Source organism: Nomascus leucogenys, chromosome 1a (assembly GCF_006542625.1).
Source record: "Nomascus leucogenys isolate Asia chromosome 1a, Asia_NLE_v1, whole genome shotgun sequence".
Lineage (NCBI taxonomy): Eukaryota > Metazoa > Chordata > Mammalia > Primates > Hylobatidae > Nomascus > Nomascus leucogenys.
Window position 1 is genome coordinate 138,244 of NC_044381.1, and position 25,046 is coordinate 163,289.

Below are 25,046 nucleotides of genomic sequence, written 5' to 3' on the forward strand. Positions count from 1 at the left end.
GTCTCTGTGCAGTTACGTGCGTTTTACTACCCTAGTACCCCTTTCTTGGAATCCATTCTAAAGAAATAATCCTAAATTTGGACACAACGTTTATCTGAAATTATGTTCATAAACTAGTAAGAAATAGAAAAAGGAGAAACAATGTAAATGCCCAATACTGAAAGAATGGTTAAATAGATTTTGGCAAAAAAAAAAGTAGATTACGTCACACTCATACAATTTTAATCTGTTGCAACTTCAAATGGTGCCTTGTAGAATATACAACGATATGAAAAATATAACATTATAAACTATTCATGTTATAATGTTATGTGAAAAAAGAGGACTATACCCAAAATTGTGTACCATTATGCTATAATTTTAATATAAATACATAAAGCATAGAAATAAAGATTGGTAGAAAGTACATCAAAATATTAGCAGTGGATATCTCTGGGTTGTGGCATTTCAAGAATTTTCATTTTTTTCATCTTCTTGTATTTTCCAAAATGTTTATATTGCAAATGTTTGACTTTCATTAATTAAAAAATCTCCAATAAATATTACCAGGAAAATTTGTCTTGTTTAAATATAAAACATGAACATTCTGCGTTTTCAGTTGTATATGGCTAAATTATCATGTTTTAGTTTATGAAATTGGACCACAGAATAGCAAAATGATAAAATAACTATATACAGGGTTATTTTCTCCTTTCACATATCTTAAAAACTTCCCACAGATATGACATATTCATTGTAGAAAATTTAATAAATATCAATATAAAGGAAAATAAGAGCCCACATACTCCCTTGATCTGGAATAAGCACTGTTAGCTTTGGGTTTAGTTTGCTCTTCTGTTCCTAGTTACTCAAGGTTTAAAGTTAGGGTATAGATTTGAGATCTTTCTTTTTTCATTTTTTTTTTTTTTTTAGGTGCAGTCTCACACTGTTGCCCAGGTTGCAGTACAGTGGCATGATCTTGGCTCACTGCAACCTCTGCCTCCTGGGTTCAAGCGATTCTTCTGCCTCAGCCTCCTAAGTAGTTAGGATTACAGGTGCACACCACCACGTCTGGCTAATTTTTGTATTTTTAGTAGAGATGGGGTTTTACCATATTGGCCAGGTTGGTCTTGAACCCCTGACCTCAAGTGATCTGCCCGCCTCAGCCTCCCAAAGTGCTAGGATTACCGTGCCCAGTCTCTTTTTTTTTTGTTTGTTTAAAGGTAAGAGTTTACAGCCATAAATTTTCCTCTGAGCACTGCCTTCACAGCATCCCATAAAGTTTTCGTATGTTTGTTTTCCTTTTCATTCATCTCTGAGGTTTTTCTAATTTCCTTGTAATTTCTTCTTTAACTCATTGCTAGTTTAAGAGTGTCTGGTTTAATTTTCAAATACTTGTGAAGTTTTCAGTTTTCACTGTTTATTGGTTCATTCCATTGTGATCAGAAAAGATACTTTGCATGATTTCAATCATTTAAAATGTATTGAGACTTGTTTTGTGGCCTAACATATGATCTATTCTAGAGAATGTCCTATGAGAATAACTGCTGTTTTGTATATTCCCTTAGAATTCTGCTGTGCATTTAACGTATACAAACTGATAACTACATATAAGGTAAATACACCTATATTTAGCAAACTAAATGTGCTAACACATCATTTTTATTGGGTGCATACTATTCCATTATTTGACTGTATCATAATATATTTAACCAATATGTTATATGGTTGGACATTTAGATACCTTCTAAATTTTTTCACCACTAAGCAGGACTCTAATGATTATGGCACCAATAAACACCTGACTGGGATACTTAATCATAATTACTAAGTGATTACTGCTGCAGGGAGAGAAATGCATTAGTTCTTCCAATAAAAATCTTGCAAAAATACATAATGAAATTAGCTGCTAAAAGTAAAAAAAAATTTCATAAGAATCTTACCTTGAATTTTCTTGAAAACTCTGGAATTCATGAACTTGAGAAATCTGTCTGCGTAAAAGCTTGGTCTATGAACGGAAACAGTGTCCTGAAAAGACAAAAAAACAGGATCACAGGGTCACCTCTTAATGTTCATCTCAAGTCAGAAGAGAGATCCATGCAATTGGTTCTCTGTTAGCCAACATTCTTAACCAAAGGTGGCCCAGAGATAGAGAACAGGAATGCCCTGTGTCCCGCGGGGCCCAGCAGTCTGGGGCTGAGGGAAGAGGGCACAGACTCAATCGGAACAAAGATTCTCGACACTCAAGACCAAACTGAGCAGGGGAGAGTCAGCAAAAAAAAAAAAAACTGTGCTACATAAATCAAAACAGCTGCCCTTATTCATAACATTGTGTCCCAGGAGGAGTTTTTAAGTTATTTTTTTACATACAGGCAATCAGTGCATCAAGTGTCATCTGGAATGAAGGGTAATTCCCTTAATCATGGACAAAAATTGAAGACATAAACAAAACTATCCTAAGGTAAGAGTGACACTGACATTTAAGTTAAAAAAAAGTTCTGGTTTCATCTCCCAATAGCAAGGTGAGGAGATGCTAGGAGGATTCCTAGGAGACAAGGCTAACAGATGACTCCCTTGCACTGAATTATCTGCTGATTGCATAGAGTTGGATTAAATTAAATTGTTAACTCCATTCTTCTCTCATACTTGGCAGGAGTCTTTAGGGCTGAAGGGTCATTTGATTACAAATCCAGGAAAGGGGATGGATGAAGGAGCTACTTTTCTATGTTTATTTAGTAATCATTTATCCAAATCATGTATCCAAGCTGTACACTTGTAGACATAGTAAATTTGCTTCTATAATGCTTCATTTTGAATTCAGGCTCATGGATTCCAATAGAGAAATTTCTTTCTTTTTTTTTTGAGACAGAGTCTTGTTCTGTCGCCAGGCTGGAGTGCAGTGGCGGATCTCGGCTAACTGCAACCTCTGCCTCCCAGATTCAACTGATTCTCCTGCGTCAGCATCATCAGTAGCTGGGATTACAGGCACCCACCACCACACTCGGCTAATTTTTGTATTTTTAGTAGGGGGGTTTTGACCATGTTGGCCAGGCTGGTCTCGAACTCCTGACCTCAAGTGATCTGCCCTCCTCGGCCTCCCAAAATGTTGGGATTATAGGTGTGAGCCACTGCACCTGGCCATGCTACATCTTTTAAAATGTACTCTTTCTGGTATCCTGGCAGTATCTGCCTGAAGTGGACACATTCTTCGAACAAGGCAGTAATTTAGAAATATAAGTAGAAGGCAAGAGCCTGAGGGGTATCCATAGAGGATCAAGGTTCAGACCTTGCCTATAAAGAGAAGTTAAATTGTCGTTCGCTTTGGCATGAATAAACATTGTTTAAGTAAGAGCCACGTCTGAAAACAAACAAAAATAGGTTCATGATATATAACCAGCACAGAAATTTTCATTAAAAAAAAGGAAAAACAGATGATAGGTATTTATTTATTTATTTTATTATTTATTTATTTATTTGTTTATTTATGAGACGGAGCCTTGCTCTGTCGCCCAGGCTGCAGTGCAGTAGCACGATCTTGGCTCACTGCAACATCTACCTCCTGGGTCCAAGCGATTCTCCTGCCTCAGCCTCCCGAATAGCTGGGATTACAGGCATGTGCCACCACGTCTGGCTAATTTTTGTATTTTTAGTAAAGACAGGTTTTCACCATGTTGGCCAGGCTGGTCTCGAACTCCTGACCTCAAGTGATCCGCCCGCTTTGGTCTCCCCCAAAATGTTGGGTTTTAAATAGACAAAGGTGGGGGCCCTTAGATGTACCTGGTCGGTACAAGACTAGACGATTCAGATCCATCTGGTAACAGGAAACTGAAATGGTCTCAGAAAACAGGAGGGGAATGGAAAGAGGGTATTCACTCTCTCCCCTTCAATGTTCAAGGTACTATGCATGCAGTCCCTTCCTTTCTCAGCTGGAAGGAAACATAAAATTAACCTACCATATTGACCTTTCATAGGAGAAATTTTTGATCTCAGTAAGATTGAGGTTAATTTTTTTTTTTTAATTAAAAAATTTTCTTTTAGAGACAGGGTCTTCCTATCTTCAAGACTGGACTTGAACTCCTGGGCTCAAGTGATCGTCCTGCCCCAGTCTCTTGAGTAGTCAGGGCTACCAGCACACGCCCCTACACCCAGCTTAGAGGTTAATTCTTGGAAATAAATGTGTGAACCTGTTGTTTAAAAGTGCATATGACTGAAGTCAGTCCTTAGCCGGGGGACAAAATGTAGATCTTTCAGGCTGAAAGGTTATTAACAGTCTTCCACAGAACTGAGAAATTATGTGCTCCTTTTCAAGAAAGAAGAAGAATATCACCTATAATTTATTCTCTTTCAAAAGAAAGTATCCGCTAACATATTAAAAGGAGATGTGTGACCAAATCCTTGACCAAAATATTCTTTGGAATTGCTACTTCAAGTTATTAACTTAGGCCAATAAATGTTCTTAGTAGCAGGAAGTAGGAATCTAATGTCTAGATGGGACTGTGTGTGTGTGTGTGGTGGTGTGTGGTGTGTGTGTGTGTGTGTGGAGAGAGAGAGAGAGAGAGAGAGAAGAGAGAGAGAGAGAGAGAGAGACAGAACGGGAGAAAGATGGAGAGAGAAAGACGGGAGAAACTGCTCTTTGTTAACTGATTTTTTTCTGCAGTTACATCAATTAAGACATTCTTGGCTGGGAGCAGTGGCTCACACCTGTAATCCCTGCACTTTGGGAGGCAGAGGCAGGTGGATCACCTGAGGTCAGAAGTTTGAGACCAGCCTGGCCAACAGGGCGAAACCCTGTCTCTACTAAAAATACAAAAATTAGCCAGGCATCGTGGCACGTGCCTGTAGTCCCAACTACTCGGGAGGCTGAGGCAAGAGAATTGCTTGACCTTGGGAGGCAGAGGCTGCAGCGAGCCGAGACTGTACCACTGCACTCCAGCCTGGGTGACAGAGCAAGACTCCATCTCAAAAAAAAAAAAAAAAAAAAAAAAAAAAGACACCCTCAGGCAGCCAGCATGTATAAATGTTGATGTAGAAATCGATGCCAATTAAAAAGTTTTCACTTTCTGCGTATTTGTTAGGCATTGTGTTGAACACTGAAATGCATTATTTTGTCCCATGTTCACACCAGGCAGGTGTCATTACTATCCCCCTGGTACAGGTGAGAAACAAGGGTAAGAGGCCAAATAACCAGCATTGTGCCTGGTCACATGGCTAGTTCAGCAGTGAATGCAGAGTTCAAATCCAGGCTGTTCACCATCAGAGTCAGGGCTCACACTTACTGTAGCTTGCTTGTGTGAGAACTTCATTTCAACTGCCCTACTGATCATCCCTAAGAAAAAAGACCTCTCTCAAAGTTAGGTCCTTTGGATTTCACATAGACACAGATATCACTTTATTTTTCTGGCCGCTAGGCTGGATGTCATATATTTAAAGAGCTATTCAAATTTATGTTGTCCTTATTCTTAGATTTGAACTGATCTACTAGCCTAAGATTCTGAGTTTATAAAGACCGTTGTTTCATTTCCTCTTAGAGTCTAGCAACAGTTTCCTGTACGTACTCTGAAGTCTCTGAGAAAGCAGAAATATATACAGTGTAATAAGGAAAATAAGTCACTTACCCCATCATAAACAAGAGCTTTCCAGGAATGTTCTAACTTCTTCATTAACCTAGATATGAATGGAAAAATTAAAATGAGAATGTAAAGTCATTCTCATTTGGTGATTTTTCAGAACCTTTTGTATATTGATTTTGAAATAATAAAAGACCACTCCTCAAATTTCTTACCTATATGATTGCAAAATGTCAATAATGCCCATAAATAAAAGTAGTTTTTCTCCCCTATGGCTTTTAGCTGGAATGCCTCCCATTCTGTTGGCAGAGCAAAAGAGAAAATATTTGATTACATATTATAAGAATAGGAAGTTAAAAAATCATTTCTAATACATAGACTGAAAATAAAAATTGACAATTTTTAAGAATTCTGGGCTATCTCCCATTCATCTTTTTTTTTGTTTATTCCTTTTTGTTTTTGTTTTTTGGCCATCAGTTAAGGTCATCCTGGGAATCCAGAATGATGTATTAATTCTTCCCTACAAAGGAGAATAATATCAGAGCTGCTAACTGTGAAGAGTTGGATGGGAAGAAACCAATTTAAAACTTATTCCTACTTTAAAACTATGAGCAAGAATTTTTAGACCATTATAAAATATTCCTTTTAAAAAATGCAATACTTTTTTCTGATCAAAAGAGTAATGTATATTTACTTTTAAAAATAAAATACAGAAAAACACAAAGAAAAAATATAACTAAACAGTTATTCCTAGGATGCAAAGATAACTACTTAATATCTGGTACACTTTTCTAGTATGTGTGTGTGTGTGTGTGTGTATGTGTGTATTTATTAGTCGAGAAAGGGTATTATTTATCATGTTTTATAACCTGATTTTTTTTACTTGCTAAATGATAAACATTTCCTTATATTCAATGCTAATGTGGTTTTTAATAGCCTTATTGTATTTCACCATACTGATATAGGATAATTTAACTGATTATTGGACAGCTAGATTGATTTGCAAGAAAGAACTTTTCAAAAAATATTTAATCTGTGTTAATTTCCTTTACAAAAGTGAAATATGCCCATGGTTTAGTCATCGTTGGAGAATTCTAGAAGGCAGGCACTTATGGCCTTGGAAAATGATTCCTTTCTTTCAGTCTAGTACACACACCTGAAGCAGTCTGCCATTTCAATAACTTACTTTGGTTGCAATTATTTCTGTTAGTCAATATGCATTTTACACATGCAGATTAATCCTGTAGTTACTATCACATCCGGCTGAGACGAGGGACATCCGCCAGGGTGCAGGGCTCGAACAACAGAGTCCCCTTAGGCAGATAAAAAGCTCAATTGCGAACATCATTCTTATTGTGTATTTGCTTAAAACATCTTTAGGCTGGGCGCAGTGGCTCATACCTATAATCCCAGCACTTTGGGAAGCCAAGGCAGGTGGATCACATGAGGCCAGGAGTTTGAGACCAGCCTGGGCAACATGGTGAAACTCCATCTCTACTAAAAATACAAAAATTAGCGAGGTGTAGTGGTGCATGTTTGTACTTCCAGCTACTATGGGGGCTGAGGCATGATAATCTCTTGAACCCGGGAGGTGGAGGTTGCAGTGAACTGAGATGGCACCACTGCCCTTCAGCCTGGGTGACAGAGTGAGACTGTCTCAAAAAAAAAAAAAAAAAACAATAAAACATGTTTATTCAAATTCAAAGTTTATTCCTTCCTCTTGTAGTGAATGTTTTGAATATGTAGTTAATGGGGACAAAAACATTTTCAGCCATTGTTAAAAAAAAAATGGAGGCATTTGAAAAAAGAAACCAACTGGGTGAAGGCGTAATAACTGGAGATATTGCCACTCATCTAGTTATCTTTAGATGAACAGAAATGGAGACCAGTTTAACCCATTTTAGCACCAAGTCAAAATTAATTCCTAGGGTCCCACCCTAAGGTGAATGTGACTGTCTATAATTACCCAGTGACGTGGGCTGCCACAGTCAAGAGGGTGGGTGGGTGTGTGGCTGCACTTACGTGTCTGGGTTCTCTGTGATTATCCCATCTCCAGATTTCCCTGGACCCTGGATAGATTCCATAGCTGTTGAGTAGAGAACCTTCTGCATCCCAGGCCGCTTAGCATCAGGCACATTTTGTGAGGTCTCTTCCTCTTTCTCTTTGAGGGAATGGTCCAGGAAATGAATTCCCAACAGAAGGCTATAGTCCATGATCTTGAAGCTTTCCAGCACCTGAATGAGAAAAAGAACCAGGAAGCCAGTCAACCCAAAGGCCTGTTCGTCTCATCTACTCATTATCAGAGAGCTCTAGATATACAGACACACAGCTTCTGTTATTCCTCCCAGCGGGGTGGCTGAGAGATGAAGAATCAAAATAAAAACACTTGAGGTTATTATTAGGCCACATGCAGGAAGGATTATCACAATGGCTCCAAGATTGGAATTTTATGCAAATCTGAAACAAGCACATGTTTTCTCAACCCTCCATGAAAGTTTCACTAATAGCACGGATTGCGTACTTTCCATGTGCCAGTGCTACGAAGCTCATTTGCATTCAATCTCAACAACTCTATAAACTAGGTACTACTATCGTCTCTATTTTACAGATGAAAAACTGGAGGCACAGAGACATAAGGTAATCTGCTCAATATCACACAGCACATAAGTGACAGAGACCCAAGCAGTCAACTCCGGTGTCCACACTCTTAAGCAGTAGAGCAGAGAAACCAACAACCGATAGTCTCTACAAGCTTGTAAGTTTGTACGCTTGTACCTTCCTCAGCATGAAGACGGAGCTAGAATGTGTCTTTGTCTGAATTCTGTTCTCATAAACTTGTTGGAAGTTAGTGGTCTTCTCAAAACCTCTTTTTTAAATTTTTTTATTTTTGAGACAGAGTCTCGCCCTGTCGCCCAGGCTGGAGTGCACTGGCGCAATCTCAGCTCACTGCAACCTCTGCCTCCTGGGTTCAGACGATTCTCCTGCTTTAGCCTCCCGAGTAGCTGGGATTACAGGTGCCTGCCACCATACGCAGCTAATTTTTGTATTTTTAGTAGAGACGGGGTTTCGCCATGTTGGCCAGGCTGGTCTCGAACTCATGACCCCATGATCTGCCTGCCTTGGCCTCCCAAAGTGCTGGGATTACAGGTGTGAGCCACTGCACCCAGCCCTCAAAGTCTGTCTTTCGAAGGTGCCGTTCAGTTCCCTGTAGCAAGTCCTTTAAAAACATAATCTCAACAAAGCATAGTACTTCATGTTTAATTATCCACTCAGCAGACAGTGGGGAGGCAAGGGAATTAAAAATAGTTGGATGCAGCCAGACAAAAGAGATGGAAATGCTCTGAAAAGAAAATGACAGGAGGCAAGGTCTAGGTCCGAGTCTGTTGAGATGGCTTCAGGGTATAGGTGGGGCTTTGACACTCAGGACCTTTTCAGGCGGAAGAGCAGCGTTCAGGAAGAATGCCTGCAAACTGGGTGTTTCCCTCTATGATAAAGTTCTTTTTCTACCAGTTTGTATATGATTCTCCCCTACAACAGACTTCTTAATACCTGGTATTTCTCACACAAAGCTAATCACAAAAGTAAGACAACCCTGGTTGTCAGAACAGCTGTCTCTGAACCAACATCAGAAGCTGTTGCTATACTTTAGCTAGGAAACACCCTGAAGGATCATAGCCTATAGATAATTGTTTAGGGATAAAATAATCCAGAATTTCGTATGCTTCTTGTTCTTGTTCAGCCCAACTGCCTTTTGATATTTATGATATAGTAAAGAGGGGATCAGGCCTGAAGATTCAGTTACCTGTCGCTGCCACTTCATGGATGCCACCTGGGAAAAGGCTTTGTGAACTATGGCATATGGCCTTCAAGAAAGAGGTTATTCTGTATTACAGGCATCTTTGCCATCAACGAGAACGGAGAGTGGGCTGCAAATGGGTATCAATTATTCCAGAGGGTTCATGCTTCATCTTCCAAAAGTCACGTTCAGAAGAGAGGCAGGAGCTGAGAGTAGAATCTTATCACTTAAGAGGTTTGGGCTGTGGGATTTCCTAACCCAAGTGATCTAAGAGTGGTCCGATAACAATGTGGAACCAGTCTTCCTAATGGAAGGAGGAGTGACGTCAAGTTGGAAGAGGAACGGAGGGGTGATAGGAAATCCTTCTTACCACTGATCCAATGCTTGAGTACCAGACCCTTTGGCTGGTTCTCCGTGGAGGTGTTACCAGTGCCTCACCACACCATACAGTAGCACGGACCGTGGGAGAAAGAAAGACTGTTTTACGTCAGGAGCACCAAGGGCCAGACTCTTAAAAGGAAACACTAACAGATATTGGATGCTTTCTTCAGACAGAAACAAGTGGTAGAAGGGCCTTAACCTTTCTAATCCTCAACCATACTGAAATGATGGCTTGGGAACAGTACCCCCCCAGACAGCTTCAACAACTCTTCACAGTGAATGACCATTTGCAGATGCTAACTTCCCTACTCATATTTATCAGTGCTAGCACTTCCTTTCTCAGAGAGGCTTGGACAAGGACATGGGGGATGAGGGATGAAGAGCATGCACTCTGTGACCTTAGGCAGGTCACATCATCTCCTTGTGTCTCAGTTTCCTCATCTGTAAAATGCTGACAATATTACCTATCATATAGGGTGCTTGTAAAAATTAAATGTGGCAATGCAAGTCAAGTGCTTAGAAAAGACTCTAGCATAAACTGCTTAATTAATTGCTAGCTCTTATCACTATGATTATAATTCATGGTGACTCATCCCTCACACTAGCTCAAGAGACAACAGGTGTCAGCTTGAAGTAAACATTCCTAGAATTACACTTCTGGGGGCCGGGTGTGGTGGCTCAGGCTTGTAATCCAAGCACTTTGGGAGGCCAAGGCGGGCAGATCACGAGGTCAGGAGATCGAGACCACGGTGAAACCCCCTCTCTACTAAAAATACAAAAAATCAGCCGGGCGTGGTAGCAGGCACCTGTAGTCCCAGCTACTCGGAGAGGAGAGGCTGAGGCAGGAGAATGGCGTGAACCCAGGAGGCGGAGCTTGCAGTGAGCCGAGATTGCGCCACTGCACTCCAGCCTGGGCGACAGAGCGAGACTCTGTCTCAAAAAAAAAAAAAAAAAAAAAAAAAAAAAAAGAATTACACTTCTGAAAACAAATGTCACTAAATTAGCCAACAAAAATAGAACTGTATTGCTGGCTTGCTTACCAGTGTCATTTTGGCAAATCCCAAATCCTTTAGAAGCTCTAGGTTTGTAGATACCAAGGGGTATGGCCTGGATGGCTGACAACACAGGAATTTTCTTTTGTCTTTTTATTTATTTATTTTTATTTATTTATTTATTTATTTTATTGAGATGGAGTCTTGATCTGTTGCCCAGGCTGGAGTGCAGTGGTGCGATCTTGGCTCACTGCAAGCTCCACCTCCCGGGTTCATACCATTCTCCTGCCTCAGCCTCCCGAGTAGCTGGGACTACAGGCGCCCGCCACCACGCCCGGCTAATTTTTTGTATTTTTAGTAGAGACGGTGTTTCACCATGTTAGTTAGCCAGGATGGTCTCAATCTCCCGACCTCGTGATCTGCCTGCCTCGGCCTCCCAAAGTGCTGGGATCACAGGCGTGAGCCACCGCACCTGGCCAGGAATTTTCAATTCGCAAAAACACAGTCTCCTGCCCTACACAGCCCAAAGCATCCTCCACAGCAGTAAGCTGGCTTCAAAAGCAGGTCCTAAGAAGACTCTGACAACACTGTGGATGGTCCCAAAAGGCGCCCAGAACCATTTACTCAAGTTAGCAGTGGCCAAGCTTAAAAACATTCCTGACACCATGATTTTCCTCTGCAGAGTATCCATGAATTAATTCTGCTTGTTAAAAACCTTTTTTAAAAAAAAATGCTTTTCTTATATTGTCATGCAATATTCAATCTCTGCAAAGCATTTTCCTCAGCAAAGCATTCATGAATTAATTGTTAAGAAGTTTTTTTAAAAAATGAAATACTTTTTCTTACATTTTTCCTGCAATACTCTACCTGAACCATGTGTTTTGTATTTGCAGTCTTTTCTTCCGGCCCATGAACAGGCCTAAGAGAACTGTGCAGTTTTACAGGTGAGAGAGAGTCAGGCTGTGTGGTCCAAACTGAACTACTGGATAAAGTAAGACACTATCCTGATCCAGTAAGGGGTCCAATTTTTTTTTTTTTTTAAAGAATAAATTCCAAGAGAGAATTAACTTTGGAAAAAGTGATAAAAAATATTAAAAAGAGCTTCATCTCCTCTGTACTCTTCTATTGGATTGCCAGCATCTGGGAAGGGTGCTGAGTTGTCCTCGTGAGGCCAAGACCCCTACTTTCAGTGTGGAAGGCTTAAAAAAAGAAATTCTAACCCCACATGTGGAAAGCTGGCCACTGCAGTTAGAGTTTGGGTTGGGAAAAATCACCATCGATTAAGAAATCTGAAGGAACAAAAAGAGAAATGTATACGCATATATTTTAAAACAAATTAAAAGGCTTCTGTAATGAGAAACTCTGGGAACAGATTGTAGTCACGTATTTTTAAGATTTGCATCAATTAGGAAGAAAATAGTTCCGTTACTCATATCATCCCAGTCCTTTAATTAAAAGAATTGATAAATCTGCCAACAACTTAACATGTGTGAGCTTTAAGAGTTAGCGACATTCTGCAACATGACAGACACCAGTTGGTCCAGTTCATCATTCAGGTGCACATTTCCAGAATGTCTGCCTGACCTTGCTGTTGCTAGTGTATTCTGTACCTGTGCATTTACTATTTAAAACTCAGGTTACAGCGCAAATACAGGTGCCTTTCCGTCTAGCTCTGGCAGGACTTTACTTCCCCACTTGTAAAAAAAGGAAACAGGAATGATTCACAGCACTATTTAAAACACAACTTAAAAGCAAGTTGGAATACGGCAAGGCTTTTTATTGCCAAAGTCAGATTCTTTCTTCCTTCTCTCTCAAGGACTAATTTAAGTCAATAACAACATTGGAATGTAGTAAAAAACTCAATGTCAAAGCAGCTGATAGCGTACCCTGAAGACACGATAAAAAATCTACCTGTTCTTGAAATGAGAGCATATTCCTCAGGTTTTCATGACTGGTGATGCATGAGTGCTCTTGTAACTTTTGTAGAGTTGGGGACCTAATGTGGAAACATCCTAACTCAGAATCATGGGCATTCCCATCCTCTCTTCATGACTAAAGGCTACAAAGAGCAGCTGGTCCTCCTTTTGCTTTTACATCTTTAACACCACACCACACTGTAAACTATCTTCTGTCTCACTGCTAGCGGGAGCTGGTGTGGCTGCAGGGTGGTTAAGTCTCTTTGCTCTGGAAGCAGATGGCCTGGTTTGACTCATGGCTCCCCCACTTGCTTGTTTTTGGGCAAAGTATTTAACATTTCTGGTATCTATTCTCACCTGTATTATCTCTATCATAGGGATTCCTACCAAATAATTCCTACCAAAGTTATTGTGAAGATTAACTGAGTTAATCCGTGCCAAGTATTAGGCACACAAAAAGCACTCAATTAATGTCAGCTATTCATGTTATTCCTCCACCTGCAGAATCAATCCCTATGACCACCCCACCTTGAATCTCCCCTCTCTCTTAGCTATTGTGCCCTGGCTTCTCTTGGTTCTTTGTCTATTTGGCTTTTCCACTTTTTCTTCCTGTGCCCTAAAGATGTTCACCAAAGCTCTCTAACTCTTTTCTCCACTTTCTAGTACTTACATTCATTGACTCTTTTGTTGGAAAAAAAAAATGTCTGAGTGCCACACACTGTGGAAGTTGATGGATCTTCAGAGATAAATACAACAGATAACTATTCCATACTCAATATTAAACAAGCCCGAATTACACATTGTAATAAGGCCTGGAGGGAAAAATCAGAGAGCTGTGGGAAGATCCAACAGGAAGTACCTGCTTTCGACTGGGGGTTATTTCAACAGTCCAGGTAAGAGACGGTAACATTTGAATGAGTAGGGGCAGCTGGGGAGCTCGAGGGAGAAGTGGGTAGATTTGAGATCTTCTTAAAGGTAGATTCCAATTACTGTCTTTCTACAGAAAATTCCTAAATTGTTGCATTTAATCTGACTTCATTCTTAAGCTGCAGCCCAATATATTTCCTTCAGAACATCTCTAAACTTCTTTTTTAAATTAAAAAAATATTTTTTTGAAAGAGGGTCTCACTCCCTCACCCAGGCTGGAGGCAGTGGTACAAACATGACTCACTGCAGCCTTGACCTTTTGGGCTCAAGTGATCCTCTCATCTCAGCCTCCCGAGTGGCTGGAACTACAGGCACGTGCCACCACACCTGACTAATTTTTTGTGGAGATGGGGTTTTGCCTTGCTGCCCAGGCTGGTCTTGAACTCCTGGGCTCAAGCGATCCAACCACCTTGGCCTCCTAAAGTGCTGGGATTACAGGCGTGAGCCACCATGACCATCTAAATGTCTACACATGGCCATGCTACAACCCTAAATTCTTATCTCACTCCAAAGCAGTTCTTTTTCCTCACTTCCCTCTTTTATTTGAAATCATTCTAATGTGATTTCATACTTCATGTCTCCTTTTCCTTCACTGAGTCACCCAATCCTGCAGCTTCTATTATCAAAACGTTCCTTCTCTCTAATGATAATGAATTAATTTCAGTTTCCCATTTTTTTTTTTTTGAGATGGAATTTTGCTCCTGTTGCCCAGTCTGGAGTGCAATGGCATGTCCTCGGCTCACTGCAACCTCTGCTTCCCGGGTTCAAGCAATGTTCCTGCCTCAGCCTCCCGAGTAGCTGGGATTACAGGCATGTGCCGCCATGACCGGTTAATTTTGTATTTTTAATAGAGACGAGGTTTCTCCATGTTGGTCAGGCTGGTCTTGAACTCCTGACCTCAAGCGATCTACCTGCCTCGGCCTCCCAAAGTGCTGGGATTACAGGCGTGAGCCACCACGCCTGGCCCAGTTTCCCATTCTTTCCTCATGAATCCATTCCTGACATCTGTGCTTGACCAGGTCACATCACATCCTTACTCAAAGCCTTCAGTCTCTCACCACTGCTTGGTGCCAGTGCTTCAATTTGACATAGAAGGTCCTCACTAATATGGCCCCAGCCAATGTCTTTCTGTTACTTAACGCCTGCCTAGAGACATTTGCCAGGCTAGTCTAACTGGAGCTCTTTACCCCTGAATGTGCTCTGAAGATGTAAACTCTGATGCTTCTGCTCATGTCGTTTCTTCTAGATGGTCCTTACCATCTTTTCAAATCCTACTGTTTTTTCAAAGCCTGTCCCCACTCCATGCAAATTTACTAATGATTTCAACAAACTATTGGGATATGTCTCCCCTCTGAAGACCCAAGCACCTTATTAGTGTCCCTCTGTCATATAAAATTCTACCTCAGGTTACATCTATATCCTTTGTATCATACACACAAGACTTCATTTCTCAACAAAGACTAGTTTGACTTAGTGCATTTTGCTGTGTGCTCTGAACACAGTAGGAATGAATATTTGTTATATTGCTTTCCACACGTATAAGTAAGTGAAAACCAAAATATTCAGCAGGAAAGAATGTAAAACACTACACCCTGTATCTTAAATATAAGAACTTGATACCTGTGCGTCATGATTACAATGCCCATGAACAAATTTTTGGCACTAAAAACATTTACTGTGATTATCTGCTCTGTGTTGTCAGAAAAATAAAGATAAAAGCCTACAGTGCTTTCAAACCTACCCACACCATAGGTATTTTATATACACTGTGTCAAGGGCAAAAATCAAGCTGATATTTATAGAGATTCTTTTGATTTACTGTTTAGTAGGCATACAGCTAAATGGCAGATAAAAGGCAAGGTTGTTTTGCTATAAATTAAGCTGAGCTTTGAGTCTAGTAAGACTATCACATTTTTCTTTAGGAAGCCTTTGAAAGAACAGCATGTCACAGGCTTGGTCAACTGCGAAGGCTCTTGAATCATTCAAGAATGCTTGGTGCTGGCCCTAAGATGGAACACATCTCAAGGCCTTCTTAGCTTTCCTGTCCTCTGCTCCCTTGTCATAGGGGTTCTTATGGAAATCAACCCATTTGATACATATTTTATTGAGCACCTACTATGTGACAGGTACTCTTTTGTTTAAAATTCCTTTGTGCAGTCTAGCAGACATATAATAAAATTAGGACATCCCCATTTTACCACTCCTGATGGTAAAATGGTCTAATCAGTGGTCATCAACAGGTACTAACATTGCAGAAAGAAAGGCATTCTGACATGATGTGCCTCCTGATGAGGGGAGACATCAAATATGAAGTCAGACCTAAATCTGACTCAACCTGTAGGATCCTACAATCCATTTACAGAAAAAACGCACAAGAGAGGAGTGTGTTAAATGAAACAATGCGATATAATCAGCAAAATCCAGATGCTCTGGGATAAACAATCCAATATCTTCAACAAATACTTTCAAAATGAAAAAATCAGAGTGACAAGGAACTTAGCAAGTAGATTCTATTTAAATCCTGATCCAAACCACAAAAAGTTGTTTCTGAAACAATTAGAAATTTGAACACTGACATTTGATGATTATTAATATTTTTAATCCATTATAATGGTATTGTAGTTTTTTTTTTTTTTTTTAAGGAGTCCTTAGCTTTTAGGGATTCCTACTAAAATACATATGAGTAAAATGATGTGATGTCTCGGATGTGTTTCAAATTATATGGGAAGAGAGGCAGTAAAACAAAAACAAAAACAAAAAAAACCTAGATTGGCCATGAGTTAAAAATAGAGCACAGAGTATATGTGGATTCATTACAGTATTCGGTCTACTTTTATATAGTTTTATTGTATAAACTTTTCAAAATTATAGTGTGCTATTTTGAAATGCATGTCTATACCTGTTTAGCATTAACTTACCCTTTCTCAGTGATGAGCTAGAGATGGCAGAGAAAAAAACAGAAATTAATAATTTGGGATGTTAACTAAAGTGGTTAAAGCAGAAAACTTGCTATGTTCCATCTCACTTGATCAATCTTTGACGGAAGATCTGAAAAATAACCAAATTAACAAAATGTGGAGCTGACAGGAAGATGGATCAAGGGTCCTGAGTAATGTTTCCAGTTGGCCTAGAATCTAGTTCCTGAACAAGGAGTTAATGATTGGCAAATACATTTTTGTTAATACAATAATGTACGAAAATTCAAAATAGTGTCCTGGAGATTTTATGCAAATAGACATTTCTGAAAATACTGGTTTAGGGAAAAATGAATCCAAGGGGCCTGCCATTCCTCACAAAGTAGACCCCTCAGAGTACAGTTCTAGAATTCCTTGTATTGTGCCAGTTTAGTTAGAGCCAAACACTTTCTTTTCAACTTAATTAAATTTCCTCAATAAAGCTCAGTGTTCTTTGCTAATGTCATAATGAGAAAATACAGGCTGTGACAGGCCATACAATTTTGGCTGGTAAAGCAGAATGAAATAAATATTAAATCCTTAGCCTAGTTTTGGCAATAATGTGTTTTTCATGGTATCTATGCCATGATTTAGAACTTGGGCTGCACTGGATTAACCTGTACCAGGGCTTTTTTTTTTCACACTTAAAAAACTTGAAGTAATAAAAATATACCTTATATGCATTAAAAGTAGTCATCCATTATTTAAAAAGATTTCATGTACATGTATATATATAATGTATGTGTATGTGTGTGTGTGTGTGTGTATATATATATATATTCACCAGCTTCCTATACTGGATGAATTTGGTTTGTTTTCTTTATAACACTTCATGTCTTCAAATAAACATGTCTTCATAAATTATTTTGTAAACAGGTTTAAAAGTAATATTTTATGTTAAAATGTCATGTCATTCTCATTATATGATATATCTTCTTGTTGGCTTTACCATGAATGATTTACTTCATTGTGGCTTAACTGGTACAACAGCAGAGAGCCCAGGCATAGGCCAGCTGTCTCGTGAGACTCAGAGGCCACACTTGGTCCAAGCCCCCCCACATCCACGTCCATGTGTCAGGTAAAATTCTGGAACCCTCACCACTGTCTGCTACAGCCCACCAACTCTGGTAAACTGCCTTTCCTGGTAAAAAGGAAAAAGTACTTACCCTTCACCTTTCATATTACTCTTATGGACAAAGAAAGAGAAGAAGAATGGAAGAATCTGTCCATGATAAATAAGACCTTGATGGTTTAGACTTAGTGTTTAAACTCTAAGCTTCTTAGAAAAAGGACTACATCCTATTCATTTTTTGTACCTCCCACAGGTCTTAGCACAGAGCCTTCTACAGAGAGAAAATTCGGAACTGTTTGCTGAACAACACATAATTAATTTGGCAGGAAGGTAAGGCAGAATTTATCAACTGAGATTCCTGTGGCGGTTTAAGGCTAAAGAAAACTGGCTGATGCATGCTCTAGGATTGTCGAAGCTTTCATAGAGCAGGAAAAATCTGATGCCTGGGAAAGTCACCATCCGTATTGAGAAACAATATCTAAGAACAGCAAGTACCTACAGAGTGAGTTTTAAAAGAAGTGATGGAAAATCCAGGTTCTGAGAAGTATCATTAGAAAAAAAAATCATTTGGAGTCTTGAGTTATTTACTTTTTAATATTTATTTTAATATTTTTTAAATATTTATTTTAATATACGCACATGATCAAAACTAAAGAAGGTACAAGAGTGGCTCAACATGACACAGTTGAAAGCCACACTTAGCATGAGGGTGACAGTTAAGGCAGAGCTGGAATGCATAAGTATGGAGAGGCCTGTGGCAATGTTCTCAGCTCTGTGTGTCCACATGGGACAAGGACCCTATGTTTCCAATGGTGCTCACCTAAAAAATGGAGGATAAAACAGGGACAGTTCACACCTAACCTGAGAGAGTTCAACTTTGAATAAAGAGAATATTTAACTGGAGAGGTGACTGTCTAAACCAGAAGAGGATGCAGTGTTATTAATTGATAAGTTTAAGTTTGAGGAAGTGGATGCTAGTAGGGAAAAGGATTCACAGATAATTAAGTAACTACATTTCCCCCACACATGTGAGTGGACAGAGAGTAAATTTGCAATCTGGAATCACTGCTTTCTCTGGTCTTTGAAAATTTGATTGTAGACCTTTTTCTGAAATTGCTAACAAACTAGAAAAAAAAGTTGGATAGCCAATTCAGAAAGAGGAATATGAGAGGATGGAGAATCTCTACTTCTAAAGAACTCCCGTCATCATTTGAAGAGAGATCACCAGGTGCTTATGAAAATGCAGCAAACACTGAGTTGGTCGTTATAATGGTTTGTCTTTGGAACATCTGGAGCTGGCTGAATATGGGCTAACTTTACAAATGAGGTCTTTGTGTGGAGAAATGAAGAGAGGAAGTTAACGAGATGTGGAATCATTCCAGCCAGGCTTGCATTAAGGCTGGATGAAGATATTTTAAATAAACGTTCAGTTTTAACTTCTCTGCAGCCTGAGTAGCTATGGACAACTGATCTGTCCAGTGAAGTACGTATCCCTTTTCAAAGACATTTCTGATGTATACATATAGAAAGTTCGCAGATCAGGGGCCGGGCGCGGTGGCTCACACCTGTAATCCCAGCACTTTGGGAGGCCGAGGCGGGCGGATCATGAGGTCAGGAGATCGAGACCATCCTGGCTAACACGGTGAAACCCTGTCTCTACCAAAAATACAAAAAATTAGCCAGGCGTGGTGGCAGGCGCCTATACTCCCAGCTACTCAGGAGGCTGAGGCAGGAGAATGGTGTCAACCCGGGAGGCGGAGCTTGCGGTGAGCTGAGATTGCGACACTGCACTCCAGCCTGGGCGACAGAGAGAGACTCCATCTCAAAAAAAAAAAAGAAAAAAAAAAAAAGACAGTTCGCAGATGCATCCTTTTTATAAAAAGTTGAATGTTATATATCAATTCATGAATAACAGATTATCCTTGGCCATTTCATTCTTATGGAGGGAGACATTCCCCCAAGAACATTTTCTACCTTGCCACTTAGAAGTACAGTATTTGAAGGGACAAAAATGAGGAGAGAAGAGTTATCCTTGCTCGATCAAAACATTAAATTTGGCCGAGTACAGTGGCTCACACCTGTAATCCCAGCACTTTGGCAGGCCAAGGCAGGTGGATTGCTTGAGCCCAGGAGTTCCAGACCAAACTACGCAACATGGTGAAACCCTTTCTCTACAAAAAATACAAAAATCAGCCGAGCGTGGTGGCATGTGCTCATAGTCCCAGTTACTTGTGAGGCTAAGGTGGGAGGATCGCTTGAGCCCAGGAGAGAAGGTTGCAAGTGAGCCACGATCATGCCACCACGCTCCAGCCTGGGCAACAGAATGAGACTCTGTCTCAAAATTTAAAAAAAACACTAAATTGAAAAATGCCTTTGAAGGAAGAACACTGGTGATATCAAAGGCACACTCAGTTGCAGGGTAGAAGGGCATGTAAAGAGTGTTGACTGATACTGACAGGGATGAAGAGCCATATACGTGGCCCCAAACCTCTCAGAAGCCAGTATGGGGTGATCTTTTCTGAAAGGTTCAGAACCACTGGATGTCCAAAGTACTTTACTTTTCACAAGGTAATCATGCAGGCCCTGGTCCTACAGCACCATCGGTACTCCATAAATGTGCCCCGGATGTTGAATGAATAAAATTAAGCCCTATAAAATCAAACTGATTTTACTCTTTAAGCCTAAGTTGAAAGCTTCTGGGAGGAAGACAAGGTCATGTTTGACAGATACACAATGCACTGGGTAATGTATCGCAAGGCACATTTCTGAACCATTTTTTAAACCTCGTAATATTTTCCTAGACCTTGGAAACTCTCAAATATGCCTTAAATCTCTGTAACTTAGTCCTTCACCAGCTTCCAGAATTTCCTCCCAAGGTATGGAGCCTCAACTCCATTTTGTAAATCACCAGGGTTTGCTGCCCCTACACCTCCTTCGGATTGGCTGTTGACAACCCTGCTCTGTTTTGCATCACGATCTGTATGACAGGCTTACGTCAGAATCCACAACCAGTTCCACAGCAGCCAACCTCAGAGCCTTTCCAGATATATCTTCAAAGCCAGGGTTGCTACCATCAGGCCCCGTGTGGCCACTTCCCCTTCCTGCCATGGCTTTCCTCTCTGCACTCCCAGGATTCTCAACAGGGAGGAGGAGAGGGGTCCATGGGGGCATTTCCTTCCCTTTGCTCCCTCCCCCAGATACTTTGTGGGTCTTTCCATTTGGGGCCTATATCGACCTTACTCCTACACTTAGGGTCATCTAATCAGAGACCAGTAGGTTCTTTTTTACAAAAAAGCCAGAAACTCTTAAGTAGTAGATACAACATTGTTCTATTTCATAAGCCCAAAGATTTTAGCTCTCCTTAACTTGAATTATTGCATACATAAATTTCTGTGGGACAAGTTACTTAAAATGAAAACTCGCTAGACATATAACAACAAACTCAGGAAATGCTTCAACTCTCCAATCTTTAGGTAATATCTCTTTTAGGAAGAAAGGAAAAGGAGTTTACTTCTTAGAGCCGAGGAAATCACCTTCAGTCTCCCATTTTCATTCTTTCTGTAGAAATTTTGATAATACTTTGGTTTGTAGTGAGAGTTAAAAAAAAAAAAAAAAGCAAACTACTGACTTGATAATCCTTCCGTTTCTGTAGTGAATCAGAATTCTCAAAAGCTGCTCACACAGGATTCAACATCACACATTGAGTCCCTAATCTCCTCCCCTGAAAGATTTCAAAAACAATCAACCCCCATGTAACCATCGCATTGCTCAGAAGGAAGCCTCACTTTTAACTTAATAGGATTTCGTGTGCATGCACGTTGGTAACAGTTGGCAAATGTCAATGGGCTTGATTATGCTTTTCATTAAATTTTTAAAATTAAATGTCTGGATTATTTATTTTACTTTGTGTTCCTTAGTCACTTGGCACCGTGTTCCTTCCTTGAAATAGGCTGCAAGATTTCATGAACTCATTGTCCTGTCCAAACCAAGCTCTCCACTAGGATTGAGCCCTTTCCTGACTCCTACAGCACCTGCCCCTATATCTCCTTGTCAGAGTTAGGGGACCAGTCATTGAGCACTTCTAGCCCACGCTGCCTATATCTGTCCATGTTATTACTTAACATTTTCATTTCAGGGGCCTTACCACCATTACACACAAGCTCCTTAAGGAGAGTGTAATGATGAAAGAACATAGGTTTGGAGTCAGAGAGACCTGGCTGTAAATTCTGGATGCAGCACTGGGAGTTCTGTGGGCCTGTGGAAGCTGAACCTCTCCTGAGGATTCACTTCTTTATCTGTCAAAAGGTAATCATACCACTCACTTCACAGGGCTCTTGTGAAGATGAATGAGAGAACCTATATGAAAAAGATTGTCTGGCTCAAAGTAGGTCTAAATAAATGTTACCTGAACCAACCTACAGATTTGGAAACGCATCCTTACTGTCCATGAAATAAAGTATTATGTATTGTATTGTATATATGTATTTGATGATTACAGATGATTTGTTTTACAGGTTAAGCTACTTTGGTATCTACGGGTTATATCCAAGATGAAACCCTCTCTCCACCAAAACCCAGAAGAGCATATTCTGTAAAATTTGGGAATTGTCTTACTTAGTAGAAAGTCAGGCAGGAACAACAGCATAGAGTATTTTGATTTTTGTAGCTACCCTGACACTATCTTGCACGGATTATTGTGTTCCTTCTGTTACTGCCAGCAGCTCATTTCCATTCCCTACCTTCAGCAGAACTAAGCTGCAGCAAGTGGCAAAAGCCTAGACAAACATCAGCCTCCTCCAAGACTACTGAACAGATGTGGTGTATGGATGGTCTTAAATGGGGACACCAGTCGCCACCTAAATAAAAACTGAGAGGATGAAGAGGTCAACACAGTCGCAATTTAGTAATTTACTGGCCTTTAACAGACCTTGGCCAAGTGAGCAATACAAATGTACTCCAAACAATTAATCTACAAATTCACAATGCTGACATGATTTACCTTGGTTCTTTCAAGATGAACCATGTGTAGGTTATTACCAAAACCTGCTTTTATTACGTCCATTGACTAGGTAAGATTCACTATTCCAAGAATGTTTGCTGTTGCTACTTCCTACGCTTCATCAGAAGATTGACACCAACAGAAATGCTGTGTAAGAACTCTCGAGTGAGCTAAGACTGGGAAAATGAGGTTCCACAGTTCCCATAGAGCAGATTTTTAGTAGCAAACGTTAAACATGTCATCAAGTAGTTACAATATAATGAAGCAATACCAATGGCTTTAGAATAGATTTAGGTGAAGTCTCACAGGAGTGCTTATTATTAGAAACACACACGTTAAACTCCTGTATCGTAGGCCTTTTCTTAGGAATCCTGTTAGTTGCATAGTCTCATAGGCATATTACCAGGCACTAAAAACTTAACCATTGAGTTTTTCTGCTTTCTTTTCACCACTCTTTTCTATATCCCCAAACTGCTTTATGAGATTTATCTTTTGCTTTTCTGGGGCATATACTCAAGTAATTTTTTAGCAAGAGACTTAAATACACACTTATCAGAGTGGCTAAAATAAAAAATAGTGACAACAGCAGATGCTAGTGAGGATAAGGAGAAAAACGGATCATTCATCCACTGCTGGTGGAAATGTAAAATGGTGCAACCACTCTGGAAAAGAGCATGGCAGTTTCTTAAAAAATTCAACACACACTTACCATTTGACATAGAAACTGAATTCAGGCATTTATCCCACAGAAATGAAACCTTATGCTCACGCAAAAGCCAGTATACAAATGTTCACAGCAGCTTTATTTGTAACACTCAAAAACTAGAAAAAACCCACATGTTCGTCAGCGGGTGAATATTAAGCTGTGATACATCCATACCAAGAAATATCACTCAGCAATAAAAAGGAGCACATTACTGATACAGGCAATAACTTGGATGAATATCAACGGCATTATGCTGAGTAAAAAAAAGCCAATCTCAGGTGTTACACACTGTATGATTCCATTTATACAGCATTCTCGAAAAGACAAAATTATAGAGATGGAAAACAGATTGGTAATTGCACAGGATTAGGAAGGAGTTGTGAGGGAAGGAGGTAGCTGTGGCTATAAAAGGGTACCATTAGGCATCTTTGAGAAAGAACTATTCCGTACTTGGCCATGGTGGTGGTTATATAAATCTATGTACGTCTAAAATTGCACAGAACCTCCCCCACCACACATGTGCATGTAAAACTGGTGAAATCTGAAAAAAGCTGAAAGATGTCAGCAGGTTGTACCAAAGTCAATTTCCTCGTTGTGACACTGTACTAAGGTTGTGCAAGATTGTGCAAGATATTACCACTGGGGGAAACTGGGTGAAGGGTGTATGATATCTCTCTGTGTTATTGCTTCCAACAGCATGTGAATCTATTATCTCAAAATACGAAGTAAAAAAATTTACAGGTAGAAAAATTTACAAAGCCCTTGCATATATGATATGATGACATCATTATTTCTGTTCTCACAATAAAACCTGGCTTGCCTAGGTAAGTCCAAAATCATTTTTTCTCAGACCAGAGAGGAGAAGGCATTCTTTTACTGTTTCCTAGGAACTCTTAGGATTCCTTCCAGCTCAAACAATCTTTGATTCTATGAGTTGGTTTTATTTGTTCACCAACTTTAACTTTGCTTTATGCTTATACTGCTATGATATAAAACTATTATAGATAGCCAAAACTCATAATTTTAAGACAATGGAGTAAATCAAATATCTCATGGGTTTACAGTGTTTGTAAAACACACTTTGAAAGACAGTGGATTTGGCTGGGCGTGGTGGTTCACACCTGTAATCCCAGCACTTTAGGAGGCTGAGGCAGGAGGATCACTTGAGGTCAGGAGTCCGAGACCAGCCTGGCCAACACGGTGAAACCTTATCTCTACTAAAAATATAAAAATTAGCTGGATGTGGTGGTACACCCCTGTAGTCCCAGCTACTTGGAAGGCTGAAGCAGGAGAATCGCTTGAGCCTGGGAGGTGGAGGTTGCAGTGAGCTGAGGTTATGCCACTACACTATAGCCTGGGCAGCAGAGTGAGACTTCACTTCAAAAAACAAAAACAAAACAAGTAATTTAGCAGTGTGGAGTCAATGATGTCCCTGCACCCTTTTCATGCTTTGATTGAAGTCTAAAAACAAAATCGAATTCCTCATTGATGAGAGGATAATTTAAATTGAAGTATTTCTACCTTCAGGATATGTACATCTCCTTTGTACTAGGTCTAAAGCATTTTTGCTTCCCCAGTGATAACTGAGAAGGCAAGCAATATCAAAAAAAGAAAATAAACTGTCTGAACAAAATGTAAAAAGTTTACTACTAGCAAAATTATAGCTGAATGATAAGCAACAGCCATAATGTTAAATTAAGTATTATATAAAATAACCCATTTTGTAACCCATGCAAACATGCCCATAGCTGATAAGA

The 25,046-nt window shown here is 39.9% G+C and overlaps 1 protein-coding gene across 3 annotated transcripts in view; it reads right to left on the bottom strand.

Moving 5' to 3' along the window:
• PIP5K1B (phosphatidylinositol-4-phosphate 5-kinase type 1 beta) overlaps positions 1 to 25,046 on the bottom strand; it is a 307,597-nt gene that overhangs the window by 87,429 nt on the left and 195,122 nt on the right. For all 3 annotated transcript variants that reach the window (XM_030822532.1, XM_003273866.3, XM_030827193.1), the window contains 4 exons: positions 7,569 to 7,780; positions 5,762 to 5,845; positions 5,595 to 5,643; positions 1,923 to 2,007 (listed from right to left, as the gene is read on the bottom strand). In XM_030822532.1, the coding sequence (XP_030678392.1) occupies positions 1,923 to 2,007; positions 5,595 to 5,643; positions 5,762 to 5,845; positions 7,569 to 7,780 (430 nt within the window). The remainder of the gene's footprint in view (positions 1 to 1,922; positions 2,008 to 5,594; positions 5,644 to 5,761; positions 5,846 to 7,568; positions 7,781 to 25,046) is intronic.